The sequence below is a fragment of the Oryctolagus cuniculus genome, chromosome 6 (assembly GCF_051225735.1).
Source record: "Oryctolagus cuniculus isolate XC-2025 breed Fujian yellow rabbit chromosome 6, ASM5122573v1, whole genome shotgun sequence".
In the NCBI taxonomy this organism is placed as follows: Eukaryota; Metazoa; Chordata; class Mammalia; order Lagomorpha; family Leporidae; genus Oryctolagus; species Oryctolagus cuniculus.
In genome coordinates this window covers 139446543-139467448 of record NC_142872.1, presented here as the reverse complement: position 1 = coordinate 139467448, position 20906 = coordinate 139446543, and the positions used below count along the sequence as shown (strand labels likewise).

The 20906-nt window shown below is 40.9% G+C and overlaps 1 protein-coding gene across 3 annotated transcripts in view; it reads left to right on the top strand.

The window, feature by feature from the left end:
* Positions 1-17186: 17186 nt before the first annotated feature.
* CSMD3 (CUB and Sushi multiple domains 3) overlaps positions 17187-20906 on the top strand; it is a 1281859-nt gene continuing 1278139 nt past the window's right edge. For 2 of the 3 annotated variants that reach the window (XM_051844772.3, XM_051844771.3), the window contains exon 1: positions 17188-17698. In XM_051844772.3, the coding sequence (XP_051700732.2) occupies positions 17521-17698 (178 nt within the window). In that variant the 5' untranslated portion in view covers positions 17188-17520. Of the gene's footprint in view, positions 17699-20906 lie in introns of all 3 variants that reach the window. The other variant, XM_051844770.3, reaches the window with a different exon arrangement.

Sequence of the window (20906 nt, the reverse complement as noted above, 5' to 3'; positions counted from 1 at the left end):
AACTACTATTTTCTCTTATCTAAACTATAATGTCATAGAATTTGGTATGATGCTGGGGCCAGCGCCATGGCTCGCTTGGTTAATCCTCCGCCTGTGGTGCCAGCATTCCATATGGGTGCTGGGTTCTAGTCCCAGTTGCTCCTCTTCCAGTCCAGCTCTCTTCTGTGGCCCAGGAAGGCAGTGGAGGATGGCCCAAGTGCTTGGGCTCCTGTGTCTGCATAGGAGACCAGGAAGAAGCACCTGGCTCCTGGCTTCGGATCGGACCAGCATCAGCCTTGGCGGCCATTTGGGGAGTGAACCAACAGAAGGAAGACCTTTCTTTCTGTCTCTCTCTCACTGTCTAACTATATCTTTCAAATAAATAATAAAAAAATTTGGTATGATAAAATTCATTTATATCTAACTGATGAAAATAATTTTGTCTTCTTAATATACCTTCATTTTTACACTGAATTAAAATACCCTAATTTGACTAACAGTAAATGTTTATTTTTTTCCATACAGCCTAAGGTAAAGATTTTAGAATAGCAAATGTTTATTTGTAGTGCGATTATTGCTTTAGAAATAGAGACAATAGAATGTAAAGCAATAATGTACTCAACTCTTTGTAACTAAAGTGTTAATGGGAACAAAAATTTAAGCACTAAATTTTATGTAAAAGCAAAATACACTTAATGCAAGTTAGCTAAAGGATGCATTTATGTCTTGTAACACCTAACCAGATGTATAAATTTAAGGTGATATTAACCAGCAGAAGAAAAATTCTTGAACAAGGTACTGTGGTCTGAATGTGTCTGCCAAAATTTGTGTGTTAAAAACTTATCCTCAATTGAACTGTGTTGGGAAGAAGGACCTAATGAGAGGTGCTTAGGTCATGAGGACAGGGCCCCCATAAATAAATTAAGCCCGCTATAAAATGTGCTTGGAGAAATGGGTTCTTTCTTTCCCCCTGCTGGCCATGTGAGGAATCCAGCATTCTCTGCCTCTGGAAGACAAAGTAACAGGGTGTTGTCTTAGAATCAGTGACTGCACCTGCCTACACCTTCACCTTCGATTTTTGGGTCTCCAAAAAATGACAAATAAATTTATTTTCTTTACAAATTGTTTAGTTTTGAATATTCCATTTTACCAGCTCAAACATATTAAGGCACAAGGCAAAGTATATTGTCATCAAAAGAATATCAACCAAAAATCCACAATCTGTGACTTAATCTAAATTGTTATGTACTATCTATTTTAAAACTAGTTCTCCCAGAACAAATGCTGAGACAACGATTTGAGCCCAGACAGTTTATAATGGAAATGTTCCCAGTAGAAACCGGAAGGAGCGGCAGGAGGTAGATTAGTGTGTGGGGGCCAAGACTAGCACATGGTACAATATAAGAGAAGGTGCCAGAAAGCTCAGTAATCATGATAAATTATATTTCATTGTTGTATTATACATAAAAGAACCACAAAGAGCCATTTTGAATGTAATGTTAATATTCTACAAATAAAGACAGGCGTCCATGCTTGTTTTGTTTTACAACTCTCATTGTACAACAGTAGCAATCATTTTCAATCAGAACAAAGTTTCAGGCCTACCTGCCTGAAGATCAATAATTGGCATGACAAGAGATTTTACAACACAAGACTGTATATTGTCATTCTTTATTGAAAATTTATATTAAATTCTTCCACTTGGTTTAAAACATGGGAGAATATTTTGGTAAGTATACAGATGGGTATACACTTCCTTTTGTCTCAGAGTCTAATGTGGCTTGTCAGGGTAAGTTTCAGATCTACCCCAATCTCTTAAAAAACACTGGATTATAAATTACACATCAAAATTTGCCTATCTGGAGATTCAAAGTCCTTACAGTAGAGCATTGGCAAATAGTCGACAAAAATCCCAGGGCACTTCAGGTTGTCCAGACAGATGTCCATGGACAGTGTTCTCAGAGAAAGGAATAGCAAAACACAGAGACTTGGGGATAAAACGTGTTAATAGCAAAACACACAGCTCCAGGAGAAAAGCATCTGGCCAGGTCTACAGCTAAACAGCTAAACGTGTTTTAGGTGTTCACCAAACTTGTTATGTGACCTTTAGCAAAGCAATTTAATCACATGAAGATAATTCCTATCGTGAGCATCCAACTGATTTGGTGTAAATAACAAATATAAGGGAGTAAATTAACTCAGCATTCTCAAATTTTGTCATCTAACAATACACATTAACAGAGAATACAGACAGAAGAATCAGTAACTGAGCACAAAAGGGTTGTGGTAATTAGGTAAATATTCCTAATTACACACACTGAAATTCACATACTTTATTTATAGCTGTGGCTACCAGATCACATTACTGTGTTCAGTCAACACTACAAAATTCAGTTGTGAGGTTTCCAAAGTCTAGCGTAATTAGAATTTTAAAAAAGAAAGCAATAGATAACTACTCTAGATAGATCTGCAGACAAACAGGCAGTCTGAAGAGGCAGAAATCAAAAAAGACTATCTGCCTGAATACTGTGAATTATAAAAACAATAAAAGTCATTTTAGTGGCCCCAAATATCAACTAAACATGTATTCATTTAATATAGATACATACAGACATGCATATACACACACATATGTGTGTGTGTATGTGCACTCTCATATTCATAGGAGAATTATTCACAGTAGCTAAGACGTGCAAATGAATGGATAAATAAACGGTGGTCTACATACACAATCGGATATCACTCAGCTTTAAAAAAAAAAGAAAAACCTATCATTTGTGGCTATTCAAATGGATGTGGAGAATGTCATGCTGGGTGAAATAGCCAGGCACAGAAAGACAAATAGTGCATGATCTCACTCAGATGTGAATGCTGATATCTAAAACAGTGCAAAACAGTGCATATCTATTGAATGAGGCAAAATTGCTTCACTGAGATTCAGATTTTGTTTATCTTCTCAAGATCCCTGCGAATAACTTAAGGAAAAGTTCAGATGTAAGTAGAAAAACTCTTAAATTCAAGGAGAGAAACTCAAATGTTAGGCAGACATTTTTGGTCATCTTGATATGGACAGCCTCAAAAGATTGTTAACAAAATCAATTCTGGCTAGCAGATTCTAGATGGGACTTCATCAGAGGGACCTAAAGATCATAAGAATGCTCAGAAAAACATTTTTCGAGAGGCTGAAAAAGTGAGGAATCAGGTCCAGCGCCATGATGTAGCAGGTAAAACTGCAGCCTATGGACGCAGGTATCTCATGTGGGCATCAGTTTGGGTCCAGGTTTCTTCACTTCCAATCCAGTGTCCTGCTAATGCCTGGGAAAGCTGTGGAAGATGATTCAAGCGCTTATGCCCTTTGAACCCATGTGGGAGACCCGGAAGAAGCTACTGGCTCCTGGCTTTGGTCTGGCCCAGCCCCAGCCACTGTGGCCATGGGGGAGTGAGCCAGAAGATGGAAGATCTCTCTCTGTCTTTCCTTCTCTCTCTGTGTAAATCTGACTTTAAAATAAATAAGGTTTTTTTTTTTTTCACAACCAAAACAAATGTATTCAAGGAAAAATAAATTGTAGAGGTGCCTGACTCCGGATGTGCACACAGACCAAACACATGGCAGAGAGCCATAATTAAATCTTAGGAAAAAAGAAAGAAAGAAAAGTGAGGAACCAGGGCAAATTCTAAGATCCACATAGTATAGTAAGAAGGGTTTTATAATTTTTTCTAGCAGTATTATAAATCAGCTTTAACCATTTTTCAGTCTTTGTGACACTCTGTTCAAGATTCAAAATATGTAAAGTATGCTAACAAATGAACAAAAAAAGAATGCACATATGAATGAATTAATGAATAATAAAGAAAGATAGGTCATTTGCCCACATATGGTCAGGAAAATCCAGAAGAAACCTTTATAGATAGCTGTATAACCAGAAAGGAAATCAAGGTGTGATAACCAAAAAAAGGAAAGCTAAGCTTATGTTGTAAAACAAAATAATAATCAGAAAAGCAAAAAAACAAACAAATCAACTCAAAACACTGCTTAGAATAAATCTCTCAAAATCTATTAAGTCAATGTTATTGTACAAGAACACAGTCCAAAGTTGAGGAATTTCTGAGTAATGCCAGATAACCTCATGTAGAATCAGGGACAAAAGAAGAATGAAGGGAAGAAGCCCCTATTTGAGAGCTGAGCTGCACTCAGAATTCAAATTTTTGGCATCCAAAGCATAAGAGTTCTTTCAGAAATCCATAATCCACTATAAAGAAACTGATGTTAATACCTTCTGCTTGAATCATCAAAATGATTTTAAGTATGGGAAGTATGTGCTGCATTTTGGAGCAATTTTTATTCAAAATAATTATTCTTTGATACTGGTTAATATTTTGAATGACATTTAAATGAGTATACCCTCAGAAATGGGAAAATTCTGTGATTAAAAAAATTTTCTCGTATTTTGACCTGAAAAATTTATTGCCATGATATATAACATTGAAACATTTTCATGTCAAAATGGCATGCATGATCTATAAAATATAAGAGATTAATAGTTATCCATACATGCAACATTTAAATTCAATGCTTAGAATTCAGTGTATTTAATGTTCTGCTTTCACTCATTTTTCTAATAAATTAATACATTAAAATGCTTCCAAATACTGTTAAGGGCATACTACTCCTAAAATACAAGAAATCTGCCTGCAAGGGGAAGAGGAAATAAATGTTTACAGGTGCATTAAACATTATGTATATGAGGACTGACTGTCAACTTCAGGATTCTTTTGCATGCAAGTTCTCTAGCAGAGCCTAATGACTGATTCAGTACTGTTTATTTGAACAGCAGCTTAACTTATCAACAATTTAACAGCATGCCTTCCTATCCTATCTCAGTCCAGTCTTGGCATGTGGTGGATTAGCAAGATTTTCAGATATTATGACAGTGTGTTGAGAATATGATTTTATAATAATTATTGAGAAAAATCTGCTTTTTCATTTATAATGCTAAATTCAATTATAATGGCACAAATGTTTTATTTATATTTAGTACTTATTTTTCCATTTGTTACATAGCTCATGGCACCAGGAAGCCTGTTTGTGTAGACCTGGGGGTGCTTCATGGGAAACACAAGGTCCTGTTTTAGCCTCTAGTATAATGGAGCATGGGCATGCAAAGGCCTTGTTCCCATTTCTTTTCACTCAAGGCTTGGATGTGGCATGATTATCTGACAATAAATTCATCAAGTCATTTTGATAGACAACAAACTCTTAAAGTTCACCAATTGGTGACAGAAAAATCCAGTTGCTAATTCCAGAGAGGGGAAAAGGGCCTTTCTGCACTATCAGAATTTGACTAAAGCAGAATCTTGATCAGCCAGAAAATCCTGATGGTCTCCTAAGATCCCTCTCTAGTGTTTTGTGGAATGACCAGCAGGCAACTCCTCATGCCATAAATTAGAGGTTTTCAACGTGATCCCTATGATAGCAGAAAACTTGCTATATTTCCCTGTATATGTTCTCTTTAACATTTTCTATCATCTCAAACATTCTAAAACTTAGACATTTCATTGTGCTGAACAAGTCTCTCCATATATTTTTCTGCACTTAAGCCCAATGCTGTGTACATAATATATCTTGCCCATGACAGATCAGACAAATGTCAGACGAAAGAAAAAGCCAGCTGCTTGCCTCTGTGCAGAACAGCAAGTGAAAAGAACCAACCGGCATGAATTCTGTCAATACCAAACTAAATTTAGATAAAAGCATCCCAGGTAGCTGCCTTGGCTGCCCTTATAGCCATTGATTAAAGCTGTTTAAGACCTTTAATTGATTAGGGTCAGATTATTCAAGAATGGTTTCAAAACAAAATGTGAAAAATGTTATTTTAACGTATGTGTATGTGTACATTAACACATATAAAATAATTTTCTTGCTTTCATTTACAAAGGGACCTTAACTTACCCACTCTGAACTGAATTTTCTGCTGCCAGTTTCATTTCAGAACTAGTTTTTGCATTCATACTTTCAATCATTTATCAAATGTGTAATACCGCAGGGCACTGGACTAGTAAACACAGTTTTCGTAGGAAAAAAGACATGCTTTGCCCCTTAGCATCTCAGACATTAATACAAAGACTAAACAGGTAAAACTGACAATACATTTTTGATCAATGCACAAACAAAATTCTACACAATTCCATGCAGGCACATCCAAAAAAGTCATTGTGCTCAGAGCGAGGAAAGATGAAGAAATAAATTCTGCAAAGAAAGAAAGAAAGAAAGGCACCTGAATTTGGGTCCGAAACCTATTCTAGATTTTTCCAGGCGAAGTGAGAGAAGAAGTAAGGAAACACTTGCCAGCAAGGGAAGCAGCAGTAGCTGGTGGCAATACAGAGCCTTTTTTCTCCAATATATTTTAAACTAGTATAAAGACGTTGGGAAAATGTAAGCGGGAGAGTAATGATTCAGAATTATGCTTTAGAAGGATAATTCCTGAGTTGAAGTTACATTAAATTGGGTTGGAAGTGTAAAGTGTTGAGGACCTGCACAATCATAAGGTATCCATTTGGGAGACATTAAGAAAATGAGAGAGGAAGAAGAGGGACGAAAGGGAGGAACCAGATATAATTCATAATGTTCTAGCTTTGAGGCTTGGGCAGGAAGTTACAACTCAGTTGTTCTAGGCTTTAATTGTAAAATAATTAAGAAAATAAATAAAGGAAACATGATCAAATATCAGGAGAATAAACTTTGCACACCACATTTATCACAGCATATAATCTTAAGAAATTATTTCATTTGACAAAACAAAATTGATCTCAGGTTTAATTCAAAGACCAATATGGTCATCAATAAAAATGGGTAGATGCATAGCCAATATTAGTAAACCACTTCTATTACAGTTTACTAATCTGAGACCCAGCAATGCACCATTAAACAATATGAAGACCCCAACAGGTCTTCCTCATCCTCCATAAATGAATTATGAATAAGACAAACCCAAAAGCTGTTTAAGAGATAACAAGAATTAAAGAATTTGGAGCAGATGGTACCAGCTGTGCACATTTAATTCCAGCTCAAACAATCTGCCAAACAGTTAGACAGAACTGCTTTTGCATGTGAAATCGGAGTGTCTCAGAGCCAAGGAAGAAATGAGAGTAGTCTTTCTGGCATTAGTTATCAAACCTTTTATTATAATTAATGTTAGTGGACACAAACCTTCTTTGCTTCCATTGCTTTCATTGTACCCATGTGCATCCCCCATATCTCCCTCTCTGGACCTCAAACATAAAGATACATACACATATGCACATGTACACACCAATATTTGCATCAATTAAATAAAAATGCTGAAAGAATTAACTTGCAAAAATGCAGTATTTTTAAGCATTCAGCAAATACACATTCAATTTATAGGATAAAAAAGGTATTTTGTGACTATTTTAAAGGTAGCTTATAAATACACCCTAAGATAGTTCAATCTATTTATAAACACATTAAATGTAAAAATCAAAGAAAAACAAAGGTATATACATTTCACAAGGTAATCTGTAGACCTTTAAGAAAAAAGAATGTGCATAAAGTCTATGGTAATGGACAAATACAACAAATATGAACAAAAGTAGAACAGAATTCAGAGGCAGAATGTAGAACTTGAATGGGTTAATAAAAAATAAACAAGTATTAAAGGCTAAGGGAGCAGTATCAACAAGGACTACAATGTGGAAATGCAAATAGTTTTAGAGTGTGATTTTATCAGACTCACTAGATGGAGAAAAAATCCATGGGAGGTATTAACTGTAGGACTTAGGACCATGAATTTATCCTGAAGATATTGGCAATGGGAAACAATGAAAGTTGCTGGAGAAGATGAGACTCTTGACAAAATTATCACACTCTCTAAATTATAAAATGAAGCAGTTGCAGTGACCCCAAAGATATCCAAACTAACAAGTGGGATCTTTTTTTTATTTATTTTTTTTTATTTTTTGACAGGTAGAGTGGACAGTAAGAGAGAGTCATAGAGAAAGGCCTTCCTTTTGCCGTTGGTATACCCTCCAAGGCCGGTGCAGCACGCTCATCTGAAGCCAGGAGCCAGGGGCTTCTCCTGGTCTCCCATGGGGTGCAGGGCCCAAGCACTTGGGTCATCCTCCACTGCCCTCCCGGGCCACAGCAAAGAGCTGGACTGGAAGAGGGGCAACCGGGACAGAATCCGGAGCCCCGACCAGGACTAGAACCCGGTGTGCCGGCACCGCAGGCGGAGGATTAGCCTATTGAGCCGTGGCGCCAGCCACAAGTGGGATCTTTGCAATAGCATAAGCAAAAGACTTTGCAGTCTGGGCTAATGTGTTGGCAATAGAATAGCCAGAAAGGGACATAGTAAAGTCTAATTCAAAGGAGACACATTTAGATATTCAAAAGAGATGTGTAGAAATAAAGGTATGATGCTGAAAATTTGGGAAGGGCAGTGACTACACACGTCAATCATAAGAAACAAATTTAGGAAGGAAAGAGTATGTTGAAGACAATAAGTGCAATTTTAGCTATGTTGAGTTTGAATGTTAGGAAGAAAACAATTGGACATGGCTAGGGTTGAATTTAGGGTTTGAAAGCTCATGACAAGAGCCTTGGGTGATTACTGACGCCATAAACAAGACTGTCAATTGTTAAATCAACAACAGGAGTCACTGTACACTTACTCCCCATGTAGGATCTCTGTTCTTAATGTGTTGTACTATGTGAATTAATGGTATAACTAGTACTCAAACAGTACTTTATCCTTTGTGTTTCTGTGTGGGTGCAAACTGTTGAAATCTTTACTTAGTATATACTGAATTGATCTTATGTATATAAAGATAATTGAAAATGAATCTTGATGTGAATGGGATGGGAGAGGGAGTGGGGGATGGGATGGTTGCGGCTGGGAGGGAGGTTATGGGGGGAAAAAGCCGCTATAATCCAAAAGCTGTACTTTGGAAATTTATGTTTATTAAATAAAAATTTTTAAAAAGCCTCAAAAAAAGAGAAAGTTCTAGGTTAGACATGGAAAATTATGTACAACACGCCATAGAAGTTGTCTTTGGTCATAACAATACTTAAGTGTTTTGGAACAAAATAGTGGTAATGAAAGCTTGTGGAGACCTAGAAATTTCTGTGAAGAATGTTCCCTTTAAGGTTACACTAGGAAGAAGACTCCATGTCTGAAATGAGAGTGGTGGGTGGTGGGAAAGAGAATGAGAGAGAGAGAGAATGATAGAGCAAGAGAGAAAGAGAGAGAGATACCAGACATCAAATTAAAATGCAGAAGGCAGGGGCTGGTGCTGTGATGTTGCAGTTCAAACACTTTATTCCTTTATTTTTTTATAAACCACTACATGCAAAATATCAGAACAGCAAACTGTCTTCAGTATTCAATGACATAATGCATTGATAAATTGTTTAAATATGTACCACTAGAGGATTCTGTGGATTGATCATCATGATGGTCTGATAAACAAGAAAATAAAAAGGATTAGAAAATATTGGAAAGAATTCTGTCTTCTGATTGCAACTTTCCCTTCTCCCTGGCTATTACCTTCCTTTTTAAAAAAAAAAAAAGCTTTTATTATTTTGTTTTATTTATTTGTTTTGTTTGTTTATCAGCTTGAAAGGCAGTGATACAGAGAAAAGCAGAGATCTGCTATCCTGAAATACTCCCCAAATGCTTGCAATAGCAGGATTGGAAAAGGCCAAAGCCAGGAGCTCAGAGTTCAATCCAGGTTTCCCTTGTGGGCGGCAGGGATGCAGGTACCAGAGTCATCACCTGCTGCTTCTCAAAGGAGAACATTCGTAGGAAGCTGGAATTGAGAGCCACCCTGCAGCACTCCTATATGGGATGCAGGCATCCCAAGCTGCATCTTCTTCATTCTGCAAGAGTATATACCCTAATATAACCTTTCTAATTTCCTTTTTTTAAGATTCATTTATTTATTTGTCTAAAAGGCAGAGTTACAGAGAGGCAAAGGCAGAGAGAAAGAGAGAGAGAGAGAGAGAGAGAGAGAGAGAGAGAGAGATCGTCATCCGCTGGTTCAATCGCCAAATAGCAGCAATGTCAAAGCTGGGTCAATCCAAAGCCAGGAGCCAGGAGTTTCATCCAGGTCCCTCATGTGGGTGCAGGGGCCCAAGCACTTGGACCATCTTCTACTGCTTTCCCAGGCCATGAGAGCTTGATCGGAAGTAGAACAGCCAGGACTCAAACCGGCACCCCTGTGGAATGCCGGCCACACAGGCAGCAGTTTTACCCACTACACCACAGTGCTGGCCCTTATAATTTCATCTGTCATGTTTTCTCAAAGTGTATCTGTTTAATTGAGTAAATCTTAAATACACTTATAGCTTTCCTAACTTTACTCTTAACATTTCTGGATAACAACCTTCCCTCCAAGATTTTTCCTATCAAGCATCACCCTACGATTCTAGACTAACTTAAATATTTCTCTCTCCCATGAAATTTTCTCCAGCTATCCTACACTAGATAACTTTCCATCACCTTAGCATTTTATAGGCATCTCTTCTGGTGGTTGTACTGAACTGATATTCCCTGGCATTATATGGTATTATATGAAAACACCCTCTCCCTCTTTTTAAATGATTTACTGTATTGATTTGAAAGAGAGAGTTACAGAAAAAAGTCTTCCATCTGTTGGTTCACTCCCTAAATGCATGCAAATGCTGGAGCTGAGCCAATCTGAAGCTAGGAGCCAGAAGCTTATTTTAGGTCTCTCATGTGGATGAAGGGACCCACGGACTTGGGTCATTCTCCACTGTTTTCATAGGCACAAGAGCATGGAACTGGATGGGAAATGGAGCAGCTAGGGCTCAAACCAGTGTCCACATATTTTCTCTCCCTTTTACTAAACTGTATGCTCCTTGAAGATACAGTAATGTTCAATTTCTGGGTTTGTTTCAACATAACAGGGGCTTAAATGACTTCTAAAACAAATGAAGGAATATATTGATGAACATGATGGCTGCTATACAAAAAGTAAAGATGAAATAGATACCCGCCTAGATAGGAGAAGCATTTGTACTAACAGTGCAAATTGGACTATGTGTGGCCAAACGAAAAACAACTATACTGATTTTCTTTCCTTTTGTGGCCAAAATGATCATTTCAAGTCAAGGTAATTGTTAGCTTCCTATCTGAAAAAGAAAACGTGCTTATGTTGTTTGGCTTTCTCTGCTCTTATTCTTAGAAATATTTTAACCTTTATTAAACTTATGATTTTTTCAAAAACAATGAAATATAGTTATTAGTGTACATTTAAAACATTTTATTTTAAAAATGAGATCAATTAGATTGTAGTATATTCTCATATTTTGATGTGATTTTCAAACACAGGTACATGTATACACAAAGGTGTAATATTTGAAGCATACTACAATGATACATTAAATAGTTTCTCCCATTTAAGAGTTCATAAATATTTAGGAGCAGCAACATCACAATTAAAAGCAACAGAAAGTTAATGAATCCTGTTTTATCAGTAGCAAAGCAGTTTATTGTCATTTGAAAGGAAATTTCAAGCATAATGGAAATGTATGTGCCTTCTACCTTTGGGCTGTGTTTTGCTTAGCTGGGGGTTTTTAGGATTCTAGGAAATAAAATTTAAAAGTAAATGTTCATACATTTCTAGAATTAATGTTCAGTTGTAGAATTTCTTATTATAGATGTTTAGATTTCTAAATAAAAGTTCAAAAAATCATCTAAATGAGATCAATGAAACACACAAAAAGAACATATACATACTACTTCACAAAAAAATAAAAATGTGCAAAACAAAATATATTAATGGTTTTGCTGTACCCTAACTATTTGAAAATATATACTTATCTCAAGACATTATGATCAATTTTGAAGACTAGCAGTGAATATATAGATGATAAAGTCAGAGAATCAAATTTTGGGAGGATTATTGACAGAGAACTACAGGGTATGAAATCAAATATGCAGTGTATTTTAATAGTAATTTTGAGACACTTGCTATCTTGTGAAATCCGCACATTTGATCTACATTCTCTAAATATTTATATATTCTCAAGTGCATCTGAAACTGATACTACATAATTGTATTAAAGAGATGATGATAAAAAAGATCTTCCACCCTGGGAATCGAGGTCTACCCACATAATAACAGCAAGACAACTTTATCACTGATGAAACCCAGAGCCTATTATCCTGATTATTTAACAAAGTTCCATTTTGCTTAACGTTTTCTTTTATTCCTCTACATAGAGAGGAGTGATATCACCCCAGAGGAACTAGAAAGTGAAGACACATGCAAGGCAAACAGCAGTCTTCAACAAGTCTCTCTATCTTTATGTCTTTTCTTCCAAGATCATTGCCACATCATTCAACTATTCACCATGACTCCCTTCTTTCAGGAAACAGAACTTATAAGTATGTACATGTTATATATTAAGTTATCTATATTTGGGGAGACAGCAATTAAGGAAAATAAATAGCAATGTATTAAATTATCAGATATGAGACTCCGATCAGAAATATGCTTTCTTGTAAATAAGCATGGTTTGTTTCCATGGGCAGAGTAATAGATATGGCCTTCAGTTATTTAAGGCTTTTTCTGTTCTCTTCTTCTTAAAATACAATATTATTACCCTTATGTGACATATAAACTTCAGTCTCTCACTTTCCTAATGTGGTTAAAAGCTTAAAAAGACAGAGAGGCCTGTTAAGCCTCAGTATTAATGAAATTGCAAGAGGAGTCAGGACATAAGAGGAATGAATGCCCAGGAAGGCACACTCAGTATCACTCGCAGGCGCCTCATCACCTCTCAACAATGTATCCTGATTAACAGCAGGGAGGCCAGATCCTTTTATCTGCCTGATAATTTGTCTTCCTAAATATGATCATTCGAAAGAAAAGTTACTTTATTGTGAATATTAGGCTCCTCACCTTTTTTCCTTCCTCAACCAAATAAGGGCTATTGCAAATCAAGGGAATGCACAGCCTTGAATTAGAATTCCCTCATTATTCTAGATGCAGCATTTAGATTCAAATGTTTCATTCTCCAGGAGTTGAAGAGGTCAGACATGACTGATCCAAGAACAGGAATTTATAGAAAAACAAGAAAATGAGTTCCTCTTTTCTCCCCTCACTCTCCTGGCATTGAATTCTGTATACACTCTGTGAAGGAGAGAGGAAATGCCTGTTCGGTTACTTGTTTGTAAATCAGTTCCATTTTTATTTTACCCTGACTTGCTTTTTCCCATAGATCTATAGGTTTGAATTTGAGCCCTTTAATTAAAAAGCATATCTCTACAGTCAGTGGGCAATCTGCTTTCATAGATAGGAATATTTCTGTAACAAAATTAATACTGTACTTGGGCAATAATTATCCCATAAAATGGTATATTTAGAACACGAGTTAAGAAAAACACCTTCCAATTTTGTAAGTCTGTCAGAAGTATCTACAGTGCACTTCTTTCCAAAATTAAAGATAATCTGCTTCCCAAGCTTCACGAATTCTTTTAGTGTACTCATTCAGTTTAATCACTTGTCTGTGATATTGCTCCTGTATTGTAAATACCTTAATATTGGGAAATTTTTTAAAAGGGGGCTTATTTTCTACCTTTTAGTGCCAACTTAGTCCTGCGTTATGATCAAAGTTAATTGTACTCTAATGCTATTTGGAGAAAGAACTGAGAAGAAATGGAGATGCAGCACTTCCATTTTAAAGAACCTGTCCATTTCTGATCTGAACTCTTTTTAAAAGCTCTTGAGGGTACTTAATCATGGTGACTATCTCAAGGATCCTTGCCATGCTGCTTTTTCCATGACCTGTTTGTGAGAAGATCAATAGGCTGCAAGAAGTGAAATAATACAAATTCTAAAATAAAAATGAAGAAGAGTTTTAGTAACTGACCAGAACAAAAAGGGGGCAAATGGGCTTGTTTACATGTGTGCATAGCTTAAAACTGATCACTTTTAAATGATCTTATAAGTCCTTGCTTTTCTATGATTATGTAGGAAATTTACTGCAAAAGAAAGTATGTTGTCACCAGACTATTTTCAAACAAGCATATTTGGAGATAGCTGAGGGTTATAGTACTATAGACGACTACCTATATTGACTCAGAAAAGACACTGTAGATTCTTCATTTCCTCTTGTACATACACAAGGAAACCAAAGGTTTATGGGAAATGGAAGTAAATGATGAGTTTACATTTGTGCCAAGATATTGTGAAATCCATGCATAGTTTTTTCACAATACCCATTTTTCATGAACTTTTTAAGGCCTTTTGTATATTACTTTGGGCAATGCAAGATAGTTAACCTCTTTGCATACAAAATTTTTCATCTTGAAATTGAGAATAATTGTAGTGCTTCTCAGGGTTTGAGTGAGATATGTCCTACAAACATATCCCATTATTGAGTATGCAGTAAGCATTTAATATTTGCTATTGTGTCTGCTTTTTTTGATTGTTTTCTAACAATCTCAAGTCAAGTTACATGCCACTGCCTTGCTTTCCTGCAGATCAATTTCAGTAGATGGTCTCTTTGTCCCAAATATAGACACTGTATTTTTCCTTCATGAGAAACTAGAATTCTCATCGAAGAGTTTGGCTAGTAATTTTATGTTTCTGGAATCCCTTTGGAAATGTTCCTTTGAAGAGGAGACTATTCAGTGCGAACTCAAATGTGGGCCTGCAGAAAAGACCAGTGCACCTAATTGTGACTTTGCATAAATCACTTCATTTCTTCATACCTTAAGTCTCTGTCTGTAAAATATAATTCTCCATCCCAACTAAGAAGCCAGAAGAAGCAGATGAAAAATGATTAGTGATTTCTTATGTACTGTAAAAACTATTTGTATTAACTGGAAACTATAGTGTTGTTCAACATATTATGCATTCCCAGATAAATCTCCTAGCAATCTCACACTGAAAGAGAGGCAGGAGTCCTGTAGGGAAAGATCACTGGATTACAGGATTAGTAGTATGTTTGGAAACAAATATCAGAAATTGGTATCGTAGAAGTTGTCTTTAAGTTTCCATTATCAAAATTGGTTTTGTGCATGGTAATTATTGTTAAGATATCCCTGACTTTTGAGAAACAAAGCTGCTGGGTTTTGTTCTTTTTTGTTTTCTTTTTCTTTTTGTTCTTTTCTTTTTGGATTCAAGTCCTCTTGTCTGGATATATAGCCATGTGTTCAAATCGACCGCATAAAACCAAGATTTCTGTTTTCTTTATTAAACAGTGAATTCCGCTGAGGTGAGCAACCCCTGCATCCTTGCTAAGCAGGGTTTTGCAGTCCCGGGACCTGTTTGCATCTACCTGGGGATGCCCAGCAAGAGCGGCAGCAGCAGCAGCAGCACACCCTGACATCTTGACTGACATCACCGCCAGAGCCGCTGCCCAGGTGGCTGAGCAGGCTAATGCCGTTCTCATTGTTGAGTCTTCCAATCCTGCTACAGTACCAGCCTTGTCGCCCACTCCCTTTCCGAATCTGCATATGCAGACAATGAAAGAGAGCTCTGGTGGGAAGGAGTGACATTCTGCCCCACCGCTCTGAAGGCGCCTCTCGGAATTTAATGAGGTCAGTTGGGCGTCTACAGCCTGTGCCTTTTGCTATAGTTCCCGGCCCAGGAGAGACATCCCTCCCTAACACACACACACACACACACACACGCACGCGTGTGCACGCAAATGTACTGCAGACACACACTTGGGGAAACACCTACGCAAAGAAAAATCACACCTACCACCATCTTCATAAACGCGCGACCCTTCGCTAGAGCGCGCGTTACTCTTCTTTCTCCTTCTGGGAGAAACAAAAACCCACACACATTGCCACATCCCCCAGAGAGCTCAGAATCCTTCCTACGCCTGCAGAACACCTGACCATTCACGCCGATGGACGCTCACAGGGTGCCCACTTCCCAGAGCAGACCCCCACCCCACCCCCCGACACTCCACGATGCACACGCCTTGCTCCACAGAGCTGGCAGCTCCTGTGAAAGCCCAGGGACGAAAAGCTGGCGAAAGGGACAGGATCCGTTATGGGGGGTGGGGGTGGGGGGGATGTGGGCAGCTGCAAGCTCAGACTGAGAAGTACTCTTGACTAAACCCTGTAAAGATACACACACACACACACACACACACACAGCCGCCCGCACAGCCTTTCGGCGTGCAAATGGAGCCACAGGCATCAGCAATTACCAATCCCAAAGCCAGCCCTGGAACCCTCCCCTAAGCTCCTCTCCTGAGATGGGACAAGATTGCAGGAAAGGTCCATCACCCATCCATCCGGCCCTCGGTCTAAGGAGCTCGCTATTGAAAGACCTGGGCCAGAACCGTGCGGAAGAGGATTTGGAAACTGGCACAGAGCAGCAGGGCGCGCTGAGCTCCCACAGTCCCCGGGCAGGAGGGAAACAGGGGGTCTCTCCTAGATGCGGAGGAGCGGGTGGCTTGCACGTGGCCGGTAGATGGCGCAAGAGCTCTTCCTTTGTGCGATCTTAACCCTTGCGTGGCGTGAGGGCCTGCGTTAGGTCCAGATGTATGGATGCGTGCATTTTCCGTTTTTGAAAGAAACCTCCCATTTACATATTTGAGACCGACTCCGAATTAAGACAAATGGGTCTGTTCTGAATAACTACCGCAGACAAAGTGGGTTAACTGTGGAACACCCCGGCCCACAGGCAGCTCGAGAGGATGAAAGGGCCAACTATTTAGGGAAATGACTGACTTCCCTCCTGTACCCAGCATCTCCCCTCCCCACACCCCCGGATGAAATCCGTTTACCGAATCATTACAGGGAGAAAAAAAAAAAAAAAAAAACAGTTGCAGGTTTGCAGTCGGTGTTTGAATATGTCAATGTATGTGTGCAAATAAACTCCCGTCTGTGGTTTCCTTTCCTTCAATTCAATCGACGGATAATGCCTGCGAGAAGCCTGCCTGAAATGTGCTGCAACTACAGTAGTAACACATGTCCCGTCCTAACGTCTTGGGCATCGATGGAGCCCGATTCGTTATCCCCACGGTTCCCCCCAAAGCCACGCAGCTCCTCCGATTAAAACATTCCTTTAACGTTCTCGCTTCCGAATTCGTAGGCTGCAAGGGAGAGCTCACTAACATCATATTTCTTGGGCTGTTTTACAGGCAGAATTGATCTATTCCGGGTTGAGGGATTTGGGAGGAAAAAAAAAAAAAAAAAAGCAAGCCCCTTGATTTCCGATATTGTAGGGAGTTTTTTTTTTTTTTCCCCAGACAGGAGCTGGGCTTTCGGCGGCTCACTAGTGGTTTCTGGTGGCTGCTATCGCGAGCTAGAATTGGGGGTAGGTTTTGGTGGAGGGGGGGGAAACGCACGAGAAAAGACAGAATCCAGAGTAGCGGAGACTTTGTGCCCCCGTCGGAGAGATGGTTGAGTCCTCGTCAAGGTTGCTGTGGTATCCCAGAAACACCATTCACTCCGAGCTGTGACCGCGCACCAACAACAGCAACTCCGCTGCGCCGGGCTGAGGAGCAGGCATTGGGAGCTCGCGACTATCATGAAAGGGATCCGCAGAGCGGAGAGCCGAGCGAAGGAGCCCAGACCCCGGGAGCCTGGCACGCCAAGATGCGCTAAATGCGGCCGCCTCGACTCCGTCCTGCTGAGGAAGATGGGCATGAAAAGTGGATTTACGTTTTGGAACCTCGTCTTTTTATGGACCGTGTCTTGTGTGAGAGGTAGGTCTGCTTTCCGGGGTGGCGGGGGTCCCCCTTTTGCTTTGCCCGGAGGTGGGCTGACTTGTCGCCGGAGAGATGCTGGCGGCTCACTTTGCAATCTGCACCGATAAAATAATCGTGATAATACTGAAGAAGGAGTTGATTCACGGCTCTTCTCTCCCCCCACCCCTCAGATAGGAAATGCATTTTGCTTGCCAGATTTGGCGTTCAATGCGGTGATTGAGCTTGTGCTCAATAAATATTCTTGCAGTATGCTCAAACGAATACGTGAGTTGGTTCCTATAGCCTCTAACTAGTGGATATCCAGGCAGAATTCCTCTGCAAGACTTTTCTCGGTGGCGAAGATTACCTTGATTTCTGGTCAGATCAGTGGGGTTTGATGCTTTGAGTGGAATATTTATATTAAAGACACTGGTGTGTAAAAACCCTTTTTAACCCTTTCAGGGAAGAAAGTTCCCGACGTGATAGGAATGTGCTGATTTCAAATGCATTAGGGGACAGGGGTCTTCCAAGCGTTGCTACACCAGCATGAATGTCTGCGTGCATATGGGAATTATTTCTACGTGGGCTCCTGTGCAATGGTACATGTAGGGGAGCGTCCCCAGCTCCTGTGGCAGAGGCTTAGGCAAAAGAAAAAAAAAAAAAGGCTCCAACCGGTCTGAGGTGGCAGGAAGTATAGAGATCCCCCTTTGGGGATGAATGAAGCTGGGAGGAAAGTCATTAGCCACCGACCAAAACGAAAATCCCCAGCAAGTGTTAGCTTTCAGACAGGTAGAGTGAGTGTCACATGCACAGACAGGAGGAGGGGGTGGAGGGTGGAATGTAAAATTTATTCCCGAGCAGAAAGGCAAGGGGGCAGACAGGATCCTTGGAGGAAGAAGAGCTGTCCTCCGGGAAGAAACGGATCTACAGCTCTCTCCCACAACTTCTGCACCCGGCTGCCCCTTAATTGCTGCAAAGAATACTCGGGGGGTGTTTATGACTCATGCCATCATTTGCGAACAATCACCTCTCCGTACTCATGGCAGCTCGAGCAGACGCGGCGGACGTCGCTTTGTACCGAAGCTGGTCTCCCACCGCGGGGGCTGCGTGTCGGGGAGGCGGGCGGGCTGGCGGGCTGGCCGGGGGGCTGTTTTGGCCCAGGCGCGCCACCGCTGTCAACACAAACCGGACGCTTCTTCCTTTGTAGATCAGTGCCTCTCTCAACCGCAATCGGGCCGCGTCTCCATGAAACAGTTTATTGTCCAGCTTGCAGCTGGCTGTCCCCCCGCGGAAGGCAGCCCATTTGCATTCAGTGGAAATGATAATTCATGTTTTTGGAAGGAGGGAGCTGGAGAGGTTACCTCTCTCTCCTTCTACTATGACCAGCCATGGGTGGCATGTCTGGAATTTTAATTTACATCCCTCAATGCCAGGAAGTCTACCCTGGTCTCTGTGGCAGCGAATGCCTTGTAACCCCAACCTGCTCCTTGAAGCTGGATTCCCTGTCCCCTCCCCGTCGGAGCCTCAGCGCGGCTCTGAGCTAAAAACGCTTGTCCTAAGCATTGGGACTGCACTGCCTGGTGCACAGAACGCGTCTCGGATGGCTTACGAGGGGTTTTCGGCGTCAGCCCGACGTGTGAGGAACCTCACCGTGTTGCTTAGTTTGCCTGCCTCCAGGAGCCAGTGGTTAATGGATGGCCCCAGGGCTGCTTGCTAGACGCGCGCTCCGCGTGGGGGAGGCGCAGGGAGCCAGCAGCAGCAGCCCTGGCTGGAAAACGAGGGCTGGCGCCTTCGACAAGATGACCGGGGGTTAAGTGCGAGTTTTCCTGTGATACCTGTTGAGCCAAAACACATTTGGGGGACAGATAGGGGTGGTGTGTGTCCGGGGTGGGGGGGGGGGGGCTCCGAAGCGGGGAGAGCCAGCCAGCCCGACAAACGCAGAGCCGAGCCGCCTGCAATTACCGCCCTGGCTGCCCGCACCTACCGTATATTCCGAACAAAATGCGCCATACGAAAAGAATGGTGCGTTAATTTGCTTTAAATGGGCCTGGCAATGGGACCCCTCCTCTCTATCCGCAACTTCTATACCTTGAACTGAGATAATTGGTCTCCCATGAGTATATATCCAGATTCCGGGATATTGGGAAGGAGCAGCATGTCGGATTCCAAAAGTCAATATTTATACGGACTGTTAGAACATTTTTAATGGTAATAAAGTTCGTTATTGTCACATATCAGGTGCTTGCAAGGCACTGCCTACATATTACAACTTGGAGAGCTCTCCCCAAATTCTCAGAAACTTCCATAGTTTGTATGATTTTAAATCTGCCTCTGATCTCTGGGTGGGGCCAATTTTAACAGTTGCCTCTTATTCTCCTTTATCTTATTTTAATTTCACCTTAGTCTCAAGGTTTTCCTAAAATCGAGATCGCCGCAGTGCCATAGACCTTGTTTGCCCCAGTGTCTAGGCCTGCTTTTGTCTTCCAAGCTATCTTTCCTGGGCTCTCAGGCCCTCAGAGAAGCTTAGATGGGGAGCCCTTCTGTAGGGTTCGCAAATACTAACCCTGACGGGCACCAGGGTGCGGATGTCTGAGGCGCGCAGTTTTCCACGTGAACAGCCCTGGCCACGAGACGGCCACCATCTGCCCACGCTTTCCATCCCTCCACCATCTCACCTCTGCGTGCCACAGCAATGACAAAGAGGCTCCGTGGGAGGAAACACCTCAGAGTGAAAGATAAAGTGGTCTTTGATAGGCCAACACCTCCTGGGTGGGCCTGAAGGGGAGTCGACCTCCCCCGAAAATGATTTTATCTCCAGGGTCTGCATCTGAAATGCAAGGCTGCAGAGGGCACCAACTTAAGGGTGGGGTGTGGCGGGCACTAGTTAGACCCCTGCCTGTTTCTTTCTGAAACATCACCACACACACACACACACACACACACACAGGCAGAGGTTTTCTGATGCGTAGCCTCCAGCTGCCACTCCTGTTTGGGTCTCGCCCAGAAAGAAACTGTGAATCTCTAAGTCGTGCTGAAGCGTCCCGCCCACGTCTAGAGACACCCAGGGATGTTTTCCCACGTCCCTTCCCAGGGGGATCTCTGGAGAGCACGCACAAAGCGCAGGAACAGGAGTAGAAGGCGTTATCAGGCGGGGATGAGGGGGCGGCGTCCGCACCCCACGCCAGGGCGTGTTTCTAGGGGCAGAACCTGGACTCCGTGAAATAGC